At 41.4% G+C, this 12,174-nt stretch overlaps 1 protein-coding gene across 4 annotated transcripts in view; it reads left to right on the top strand.

The window, feature by feature from the left end:
- The window catches only part of LOC122926925, a 125,153-nt gene that overhangs the window by 87,055 nt on the left and 25,924 nt on the right, over positions 1-12,174 (top strand). For all 4 annotated transcript variants that reach the window (XM_044278443.1, XM_044278444.1, XM_044278445.1 and 1 more), the window contains exons 6-8: positions 1,594-1,728; positions 2,337-2,386; positions 11,902-12,100. In XM_044278443.1, coding sequence (XP_044134378.1) covers positions 1,594-1,728; positions 2,337-2,386; positions 11,902-12,100 — 384 coding nt within the window. The remainder of the gene's footprint in view (positions 1-1,593; positions 1,729-2,336; positions 2,387-11,901; positions 12,101-12,174) is intronic.

Raw genomic sequence — 12,174 nt, 5'->3', positions numbered from 1 at the left:
GCTGCCACCACTATAAGGCCCCCAGAGCTAAATTTCAAGTGTCATAGCAAACGGTCTGGACACATGTCCATGTGAAATTTTATCTTTTCCTTATAAATAAATTTGTATAAAATCTCTAAAATTCAGTTTTTACTTTCTATTCATGGGGTATTGAATGCAGATTGATGGGAGAAAACTAGATTTTTTTTATTTTAACACAAGGCTGTTGCATACAATGGTATTTGTCTGGACAGAAACTGCCAGATCCCATTGTAGTCAATGGGGTAAATGGCAGAATACTGCTAGGCTGGATCCAGTAAACTCTTTTTAGAAGGGAAGCTAATTTGCATACCTTTGGGTTTCTGGGAAAGATATTTAAATTAGATTTCTTTCCAAAAAGAAAACAACATTAAGCCTTCTCCTCTCCCACGGCCTCTCTCTCTCTTTTACTCTCTCTTGAAACGAATCACAAAAAAATTTGCGTTTGTTAGAATCCAATTTTTGGGGAAACTGGAGACTAATTCTGAATTGGTACAATCGATTTTCTCATCTCTACCCACAGTAGGTATAATGCCCCCTATAGTTATAATGCCCCTCACATAGTGTCCCTTGTAAGTATAATGCTCTCTTCAGTGCCTCCAGTAATTGCAGAGACCCCCTGTAGTTATAAAGCCCCAACACATGGTGCCCCCAGTAAGCGAATGTCCCTTTTAATGTCCCAGTACTTAGAGGCCCCCCTGTAGTTATTACATCTTTCCCAATCTTCCCCAATGTCAGTTAGTAAAAAAAAAAAAAAAAAAAAAAAATGACGGTGTGATGCAGACCACAGGCTTCTTCTGACCTGCAGCCTGAGTTGCCAGTTTCTAGACTTAGGAAGTTGCGTTGAAGTCAACGAGCTGCCTGTGTCTTGATGCAGGTGTTTGCTTGCTGATACAGTTGTATAGTAGCCACAACATTAGAGGCACTGGACTAAACATCGGGGCTCAAGCCCCGAATGTTCTACCTGGCAACGACCTTGGTGCATGAGCTGTTCCGGTGATAGCATGTACACTGTAAAGGAAGCTGTAGAATAGGCAGCATAATTCCATCAAGGGAGGAGCAAGGAGGCTAAACTGGCAGCTGTAAACATTGGAAGGAAGCAGGAGGATGCGGGTAGGTACCAATCTGGGGAACAGACAGCAAGGACCTGGTGAGAGCTCCAGTGGCTGTGTTTACTGGGTCAGCACTATCGGTATAAGACCTGCACAATTCAATATCTCTGGTCCAGAAAGTAAAGTGTTAGTGTAAGTAGGTTAAATACATCTAACTACTATTTTATATTGTAGAATTAACATTGTTAACACTTAATACATTGCTGAACCATTTGTACCTGATTCAGATGTCAGAATTTATGATTACACTTGATCAAAAGAAAGTCATATACAACTGAAGAATGACACAACCTACTAAGCCACAGCATTTACAAGTCAACCTTCTCACAAGCCCGTCACCTTTCCAAATCAATGAGCATAAAAGATTTAAAACTAAGAAAATTGCTCAATTAATAAATGATGTTCAGTCTTATCTCCGCATCGTAAGTTCATTGTTTTACCTCTTTTTATTTCCCTTTTCCAGGAGTACAATGCATACAGATATTTCACAGAAAATAAACATTTTTCCTGGGACTTTGTGGACTCCTTTGTATCTGAGATTTTGACCGATGAGATTGTCCCAGATGTTCTTATAGAGGCTCTAACGAACAATATACAGGTAAGAGCTGCTGCTTACTGTTGAAATGATTGGGTCTTAACTCTCAAGTAAAATCAGACTGTACATTTTCTGGCCCCTAAGCGATGAGGGTCATGGGCCCCTCACATCCACATAACAGGTGTTTCTTCATGGTTCTCATGGATGCATGGTCAAATGGCTGCGTGAGCTAAAGTCTTCTCAGTGGTGGCTGTCTGTAGCCAGAATTCATATTCATAACTCCATATAATATGTAAACTGAAGCTACATCACCTGAAAAGGGGGCATAAGGAACCCCTAATGCTTTGGATTGGACCCGGAGATGGTGCCCAATTACAGAAAAAATAAATACATTTTAAAAAGATGACATTTTATAGAGTTTCTACATTTCTGTGTTTTCAGATCTCAATGCCAAAGTAAGCTATTAGACATATGCCATGACGTACATGAGTACGGGACCTGCATGAGAAATGAAGCAATGCCTGTATAGGATTTATGGGGGAAAAAATACTAAACTTACTACACATTTTTATAAAATAGCTCCAGGAAGATGATGATTATTTATCGTATGAACTTAGCGTACATATGTGACAATAATTCATACTCAGTTTTTCTCATTGTAAAACACACAGATGCCAAAGAAGAAACATTATGGCAAGAAAACAACACAATGGAAATCAGAGTATGTATATGCAGAGTAATGTTACTTACATTATACCTACAGGAAATCATTGATCTATTAGACAACACTCGGTTTTAAATGCCATTGTTTACTGCTCATTTTTGAATTAAAGAAGACATTTTTTGCTCCCGCTAATAACCATGCTAGCAAACACTGGGGCAGGTTCAGAAAAAATGTGTCATGCCTCTTCATACATGTAGCATTCCATTAGATCTGTCCTATTGAGTTTCAGGTCCTCCACAAGATTTCTGTTTGCTGTCAACAAATGGAATCATTTCTATTTATATCCAGAGCATGGGTGTAGCTATAGCCATAGCAGCCATAATACTTGCTATGGGGCCCAGAGGTCGGGAACCGGGGGATGGGGGGGGGGGGGGGGGGCGGAATCAGGTGCAAAAACAATTATACCTATTTGTGGGGAATAACGATATGGAGGCTTTTTCCTGATGTGGGTTCCCTGATAAACAATTATTACTGTTTATGCTGCTGTTTTAATTTTCTTACATAGCATGGTGGGGCCCCCATCTTAGTTTGCTATGGGGCACTAGAGGTAAACCTTTTTGCAGCTGTAAGGGTGGTGGTACACACAGCATTTTGTAGCAGTTTTGATGCAGTTAGTTTTTTTGAGCCAAAGACTGAAGTGCATCCAGCAAGAGGGATGTCCTTCCTTTATATTACTCATTCCATTCTTATGCACGTTTGGCTTTGGCTAAAAAATCGCATAAAAACTGCCACAAAAAGCTGTGTGTGACACCGTCCTAAAGGGGATACAATAGCATCCAGTGAAATCAATTATCTGTGAGCTAAATCCATCAGAAGCACAAATCTTCTGATGGATTTATTGTTAACTCCTCTGTCTGTAGACTTGTACTTGTCAAGCAGATTGCCTAGTAAGGTTTCCAACAGCAGAAAATTATCCAGGTCGTCTTGAAGATTCACAACCATCCTTTGTGACCTCAAGGCTTCTCCTGTGTCCCACAAATACCTGCTGTGACTGCACCATTTGTGTCTTTTACATGGGTTCCTACCCTATATCTTCCCTGTCCTCTTCATTTTGACGGGAGCCCTAAGGGTATATTCACACAGACTAAATGCATGTCGGTAAAATCTGGCATGAATTTATCTGAGAATTCCAGCATAAATCCAAGGCTGACCCTTAGATTTACGCAGTGTATTTTGTATTTTGTCATGGCTCAGATTTGACTATATATTAGCTCCATTCAGTGGAGATAATCAACGTGCGGACTACTACAGTCGTTTCCGTTCAGAAACTGCAAAAATCACAAACCATTTTAACAAAACATGGTTTGATAAACCATATGCGGGAAAATACACGTCACATAAACTATCTCCAGATTTCCTATTGAAAACACTAGGATTGTGAGTGGATTCCACGTGGATTTTGTGGCCTTGCTTTCTGGAGAGGCTCTGGCTTGGGTGTCACCTCTTTGGAAACAAAGTGATCTGGTGGAGTCTTCCCTGTCTACCTCCCTGGCTACCTTTCTGGAGGTTGGTAATCAGTTCTGCTGCTTCCACCTCTCTACCCCTTACAAAGGTGTTTTCACTGTGGAAGAATTTACTATCACGTTTCCCACTCTGGTGTTGGTTCTTGCTTGGAACAATAAGGCTCTAATAACGACCTTCTATAAGGGACTATGTGGTCATATAAAGCATGAATCGGCTCTGTAACTGAGCTGTTTGGAATGGGTGAGTGTCTTTTTCTCTTTATTGTAAATACATTCTGGCTCTTAATTTTAAGTTAGGGTTGGACAACCCCTTTAACCGTCCTGTCTTTCATTTTCCATTTTAATTATGAATTTCATCAATAATGCTGCTGTGTTCTCCAATAAACTTTGTGATTAGCTCAATTACAGTATGTTAGGTTGTCTTGTTCATCGGGTCTATCGCCATTGCTGAAATAAGGGACATTTTAGTGTTACTGATTTGTTTTTCAAGGTTGTCAATCTGTAAACTCAGTTCATTCTACATCCATTCTTCGATTGGTCTTTTGGGAAAATTACTTGTTATAAAGGCATTTTTTTTTTTCAAAAAAGTGACTCATACCCATTTTCTTCCAGCAGTGTCCATCTTTCCACCTCTATACCAGGACTTTGTGGATGCTTGTTCAAGACAAAAAGCTTAGATCCTGCCTATAAATCACACTCATCATTTATCCAAATAAACTGAAGTGATGTCAGCATACAAAAAAAAAAAAAAGGTTTAGTTATATTTCTTCCAATTCAGAAGGTGCTGGTCTGTTTAAATCTATGGGTAGCCGAGCGCCTGTACTCAAATATCTTTATGGGCAAAACCATAAAGTTAAATAGATGGGCTACTTGGCCATAATCTATTCAGAGGAACATGAGGCCCATATTCTCATTATTGGCAGGGGTCCCATGGGTAAGACCCCCACTGATAAAACACAACTTCTATCTTATGGAAAGGGGATAAATGTTTGTCATGGGACAACATCTTTAAGACCCTACCACAATTTTAAACTAGATTACAATTAAGAATAGATATCTGTTTCCTTTGATCTCTGAATTGTTTGACTGTATGAAGTCAAGTTGAATCTGCAGGAAGTGTACAATGAGGTCCAAATAAAATGGTAGAAGAATGAAAGACCACTTTCAATACCCTAGATGAGCACTATGAATATTCTGTCATGTCATTTTTAATGTGCCAGCCATCTTTCAACAATTTGTGAACAGCATCTTGTGGGACAAAGACTAGCACATACTAACAATCTGGATGGTATTTTTGTTATCTACTCCAGAGACACAACGCCTGGATGTCTGTACAGTATTGCAACATGTACAGGAAAATTCTCCCTGTGCCAAACTACTGTACAACTATGTTCACATGTGCGACCAGGTTCCAGTATTCTGTTGCAGCATAGGATCAGAATCCTTGAATCTCCGGATCCTGTATATGCCGGGCACCACTGGAACTTGATGGAATGAACACATCATTTTGCCAGACAAAATACTGCTGCATGTATTTTGTCCCTTTTTGAAAGAATCTGAAATTATTACAGATGTGAATCTAACCTAAAGAGGTGTGTGCTTAAAAAGCAGGAACTTCCCTTCCTTGATATCATTTTTTTGCACGAGACATTGCATGGATTCAGAGAAAGTCTCAGCCCTCCAAAAGCAAGTTAAGGCTTCCTAAAAATACCTGAAGAGCAGGTTTCTCTTTAAATCTTTTCACTCATCTGACTCTCTTGCTGAAGATCTGGCAAACATCATAGGACTAGCTTGCATTCTGACCATAACCAAGAAGACAATCCTTAGTGTCTCTTCCATTTCATTCCAAAGAGACAAGATGTGAAGAAGTTTGCTTCTCCTTGTACGATATGTGGTTAGTTTAAACTCTACAGACAGATGCCTATGGGCCTTCTTCAGCCTTTGCCCATCATTATGAAGCTCTGGACAGAGATTTCAGTTGGATCAAGTGATTTCACTGTCATGGTGGCTGTAAATTGTTTTTTCTACAATAGCTAATTTAATTCATTTGTCTGGATTGCCTTCAACTTTCAAACTTGCACAGATATTTATCAAGGAGTTTCTCAGTATTAATAGTTTGCCACAATATATCAATTACAGATTGGGGCAAACAGTCTCTAAGTTATACAGAGCCTTGTGCAAATTCAAAAAGATCTCCTTGGACTTCTCCTCTGCTTACTATTCCCAGATTAATTAATGGACTGTTTAAGGTAATCAGGTGATTGAAGAACTTCTCCACACTAAGTCCAGTGTTCAACAAGACAAACAGCTGGGCCTATTACCTGGGGCTCAATTTATGCACAGATACCATGTTTCTAAGTCTATGGGAAAGTCAACTTTTGTGTCTTTGGACATTTTCCCATTACTCTCTTTGGGATATCTTGTCTGAGGTTTGTAAGAATTGCTGTCCAGGTTCTGTGTTAGATCCTGGAGACAAAGTATGGCTGTCCACACGAAACACTACTACAGTATGTCATCATACAAATTTGCTCCACAACTCATTGGACCTTTCCTGGAACTAAACCAGATTGATCCAGTCACTTATCATTATAATTTGGACCATATTTGGATACCAACTGCCTTTTTCTTCTCCAAACAATATGTTTATCCAAAACATCAACTTCATTTACCTTGAATTGTTTTCTGAACATAAGACAGAGCAGGAGTCAGCAACCCCCGGCACTCCAGATGTTATGAAACTACAATTCCCAGCATGCATACTTGCTCAGCTGTTAAAAAAAAAAAAAAGCCTAGAATTGAGTAGAACATTCTGGGAGTTGTAGTTTAACAACAGCTGGAATGCCGGTGGTTGCTGACCCCTGAGATAGAGCAAACACTGGATTGAGTAAAGGCAGTTGGCATCCGAATAGGAGGCGGTCTCTCAAGCAGCTTATCCATCAGCCACAGCAGATGATGGATATGGAGAGTATCTCTCTTCCTCTACAGAGGTCCTGGCATGTCTAATACGCAATATGGCTCACTTTAAATGATAAGTCCCATGGTTCTGTAAAGAAGAATTACCTGTGGTTCTTCAGTGTGTTCACAAAGACTTAATTAAACGTTTAACCATTGCATCTGGCAGAATGGTGGACCCTTCAAACCCATCATATAAAGCACTTTAGAAACTTGGACCTTGCTTAACTGCTAAACAGGTAGAAATAGGTAAAAACTGACAGTGTGTTTCTGAATAAATTCTAGGCAAGACTGGTATATCACATGACCCCTTTTGCACTGTAAAAACCCTAAGCTGAATTCAATATGGCAGGTTTCAAAATGATGGTCGAAAATATTTCTTTCACCACATAATGCAACCTCCCTCCTGGTTAATACTTTCACATATTGGAAGTAAATTTGCTACAGATTACAGTATATATATATATATATAAACACACAGTATATACCGTATTTTTCGCCCCATAAGACGCACTTTTTCTTCCCCCAAAATGGGGGAGAAATGCCCCTGCGTCTTATGGGGCGAATGCTGCCAGTTTTACATCGCAAGCTGCGATGTACGAGCAGAGCGGGGACTCGGGGAGGGACTGGGAGGAGCTGGGGGCCCATAATAGTGCCATGCACAGACCCCCCCAGCCCATAACAGTGCCATTCACAGATCCCCCCCCCCTGTAACAGTGCCATCCACAGATCGCAATCCAAACCCCCCCCCGCCCGCCGCCATACAAATATAAGATGTAATATTGAATTAATAGTTATTAAACATGCCCCCCAACTCCTATTACTACCTTACATCCTAATCGCTGCTGTAGAATTCAGGCAGGCCGGGCGGGCAGCAGCGTAACTCGTGTCACGTGCCTGCGCCGCCTACTTTATGAATGAAGTAGGTGGCGCAGGCAAGTGACGACAGTGAGACGCGCCGGCAGCCTGGCCGGCCTGCCTGAATTTTACAGAAGCGATTAGGATGTAAGGTAGTAATAGGAGTTGGGGGGCATGTTTAATAACTATTAATTCAATATGACATCTTATATTTGTATGGCGGCGGCGGGTGGGGGGGGGTTCGGATTGCGATCTGTGGATGGCACTGTTACAGGGGGGGGGATCTGTGAATGGCACTGTTATGGGCTGGGGGGGTCTGTGCATGGCACTGTTATGGGCTGGGGGGTCTGGGGATGGCACATATATAACAGTGCCACCCACAGATCTCCCCCAGCCCATAACAGTGCCATCCACAGATCCCCCCTGTAACAGTGCCATCCACAGATCCCCCCTGTAACAGTGTCAGCCACAGATCCCCCCCCTGTAACAGTGTCAGCCACAGATCCCCCCCATAACAGTGTCAGTCATCCACAGATCCCCACATAACAGTGTCAGTCATCCACAGATCCCCCCATAACAGTGTCCGTCATCCACAGATCCCCCCCATAACAGTGTCAGACATCCACAGATCCCCAGTAATAGTGCCATCCACAGACCACCATTAGTTCCAAACCCACCAAACACACAGCACACCTTTTGGTTAAAAAAAAATTTTTTCTTATTTTCCTCCCCAAAAACCTAGGTGCATCTTATGGGCCGGTGCGTCTTATAGGGCGATACGGTATATATATTGTAGGAAGGCACAAGGGACCATCGTTGATGGTACATACGTGCCACCAAGGTACCTGGCCTCGGTGAAGTAGGAGCCAGTATTTCAGGTCTGTCAGTGGAAGTAGGTTGTTGACATTTTGTTTATTTAGAATAGAGTGGAGAGATATAAATAATGTGCAGCCAGCAGGTGAGGTGCTGGTGAAACACATTATGGCAGCCAGCAACAGAAGGCTGTGCTGCAATACTGCATAGCAGATATATATATATATATATGGACATTATAAAAAAAATACAGTGCCATATAATTAAAGGGGTTGTATCATTTCAGACAATGGGGGCATATCTCTCAGACCCACACCTATCTTATAAACGGAGCCATGAAAGTCACGGAGGGCACCCCGCACATGCACAGCCGCCCTCTATTCATTTCTATTGAGCTGACAGAAATGAATGGAGGGCGGCTGTGCATGCACGGTATGCCCTCCGTGCCTTTTATGGCTTTGTTTACAAAATAGGTGCAGGTCCCAGAGGTGAGACCTGCACCTATCAGACAATGGGGGTATATCCTAGAGATATGCCCGCATTGTCTAAAATGATACAACTCCTTTAAGATCAGCCCCTCCAATACAGTCCCATGTAAATAACATTTTCAGTTCCCTTCTGTCAGCTCCTCCAACATACAGTCCCATGTAAATAATATCAGACCCTCCAACGTACATTCTCATGTAAATAACATCAGCCCCTCCAACATACAGTCCCAGAAGCATCTTATACGCTTTGCTGGTACTGTAATACGCTGCGTTTTTTCAATATGAGAATCTGTGGAGAAAAAACAGACGTAATCTGCAACGTGTGCAGGTAGCCTGGGTGGTGCAAAATTAAATATATATAGTCTGGGTGGGGGCCAAGTGAAATATATATAGTCTGGGTGGGGGCCAAATGATATATATGAAGAGCGAGTGGCGGGGGAGGGGGCGGGGTAATGGGGTTGCGGGTTCATGGAGGTGGGGGTAAAGTTTGCACTAGGGCCCATAGACCTCAAATTACGCCACTGCTAGTGTGGGATGGCTTTTACTGGGAGTAGTTATAGTGCTGGGTGGGTGACTACTCCCCACATTCCAGGCTGGGTTTTGATTGGCATACAAAACAGCCATCTGTGTCAGGTGGTGGTGATTTTCCCCTCTCTGACAGTAGAGCTCTGTGGAGGGCTGTGTGGGATCAGAGGCCAATCTGGAGTTGCAATGCCTGAAAGACTGAGAACAAAGCACTGTGCAATACCATACCTGTGTTATTCTATAGATACAGGACTTTATTGTTTCTTTAGACTGGCTGGAGCAAAATGGTCACTGCTATTTACTTCCTTAATTTGTCAAGAATAAAAGACAACTGTTGCTTTACAAAAAAGGCTGCTGTGCCCTTACCTGAAGGCTATCACTGGGGCAGATCCCTACGAAATATATATATATATATATATATATATATATATACACACACAGTGCATTGCAAAAGTATTCACAACCCCCCCCCCCCTTGACTTTTTTCATGTTTTGTTACATTACAGCCTTAAGTTCAATGTTTTATTAATAAGAATTTTATATGATGGATCGGAACACAATAGTCTAAGTTGGTGAAGTGAAATGATAAAAATATTAAAATAAAACTATTATTTAGAAATAAAAAACATAAAATTGGCATGTGCATATGTATTCACCCCCTTTGTTAGGAAGCCCATAAAAAGCTCTGGTGCAACCAATTACCTTCAGAAGTCACATAATTAGTGAAATGATGTCCACCTGTGTGCAATCTAAGTGTCACATGATCTGTCATTACATATACACACCTTTTTTGAAAGGCCCCAGAGGCTGCAACACCTAAGAGGTATCACTAACCAAACACTGCCATAAAGACCAAGGAACTCTCCAAACAAGTAAGGGACAATGTTGTTGAGAAGTACAAGTTAGGGTTAGGTTATAGAAAATATCCAAATCTTTGATGATCCGCAGGAGCACCATCAAATCTATCATAACCAAATGGAAAGAACATTGCACAAAAGCAAACCTGCCAAGAGACGGCCGCCCACCAAAACTCACGGACCGGACAAGGAGGACATTAATCAGAGAGGCAGCACAGAGACCTAAGGTAACCCTGGAGGAGCTGCAGAGTTCCACAGCAGAGACTGGAGTATCTGTTCATAGGACGACAATAAGCCGTACACTCCATAGATTTGGGCTTTATGGCAGAGTGGCCAGACTTTCAGCTAAAAACAAAAAGGCACGTTGTGAGTTTGCAAAAAGGCATGTGGGAGATTCCCAAAATGTATGGAGGAAGGTGCTCTGGTCTCATGAGACCAAAATTGAACTTTTTGGCCATCAAAGAAAACGCTCTGTCTGGAGCAAACCCAACTCATCACCCAAAGGCTGTTTTTCAGCAGCCGGGACTGGGAAACTGGTCAGAGTTTAGGGAAAGATGGATGGTGCTAAATGCAGGGATATTATTGAGCAAAACCTGTACCCCTCTGTGCGTGATCTGAGGCTAGGACGGAGGTTCACCTTCCAGCAGGACAATGACCCCAAACACACTGCTAAAGCAACACTTGAATCGTTTAAGGGGAAACATGTAAATGTGTTGGAATGGCCTAGTCAAAGCCCAGATCTCAATCCAATAGAAAATCTGTGGTCAGACTTAAAGATTGCTGTTCACAAGCATAACCTTCCAACTTGAAGGAGCTGGAGCAGTTTTGCAAGAAGGAATGGGCAAAAATCCCAGTGGTAAGATGTGGCAAGCTCATAGAGACTTATCCAAAGCGAGTTGGAGCGGTAATTGCCGCAAAAGGTGGCTCTACAACGTATTGACTTTAGGGGGGTGAAGAGTTATGCACATTGACTGTTTCTGTTATTTTGTCCTATTTGTTGTTTGCTTCACAATAAAAAAAAAAAATAATCTTCAAAGTTGTGGGCATGTTCTGTAAATTAAATTATGCAAATCCTTGTTAATTCCGGATTGTGAGGCACCAAAACAAAAGTCAAGAGGGGTGAATACTTTTGCAAGGCACTGAATATAAAGAAAAAAATCCCACGGCACATCCAAAGCAAGGCATGTGTTTATTCAGCAGAAAGCGACGTTTCAGTCCTCTCAGTGGGACCTTTTGAGAGGACTGGAACATTGCTTTATGGTGAATAAACACACGCCTTGCTTTGGATGTGCCGTGTGATTTTTTTTATTTATTGCGTTTAGTTGGTGGATCGCCTCTTCAGACGCTGGCACTCCATTCTCACTGAAAATATGGTGGTTTTTTGGAGTATCTATATATATATATATATATATATATATATATATATTATGTATATTACAATGTTGTACTGTAATTTAGTAATGTACTTGTAGTTTAGCAGTGATTACAGTCATTCTAACAAATTGTTATAACATGCAGTAAACTGTACATTGAGATGAGTTATTTTTCCACCACAGTAATTACAGAAGATCGTCAGGGTCCCACTCAATGTCTCTTCTTGATGAACTGCTAATTGAAATCTTGAGAGATCTATCCGCTCATGTACTCAGAAGGATGGTGAGAGATTTTGTTGATGATCACCTGGCAAGGTCGGCACTCCATGATTGTATAGATGAAATTCTCACCAGTATCATCCAAACAGAACTATCATCAATGGTAAATAAATGCAACCTAAAACCAAAGCTTCATATTTTCTGTATTTTTAAGAAGAAGCACAGACATTGTTAACT

This window comes from Bufo gargarizans, chromosome 2 (assembly GCF_014858855.1).
Source record: "Bufo gargarizans isolate SCDJY-AF-19 chromosome 2, ASM1485885v1, whole genome shotgun sequence".
In the NCBI taxonomy this organism is placed as follows: Eukaryota; Metazoa; Chordata; class Amphibia; order Anura; family Bufonidae; genus Bufo; species Bufo gargarizans.
Note: the sequence above shows the minus strand (reverse complement) of the source record. Positions and strands in the feature narration are given on the sequence as shown.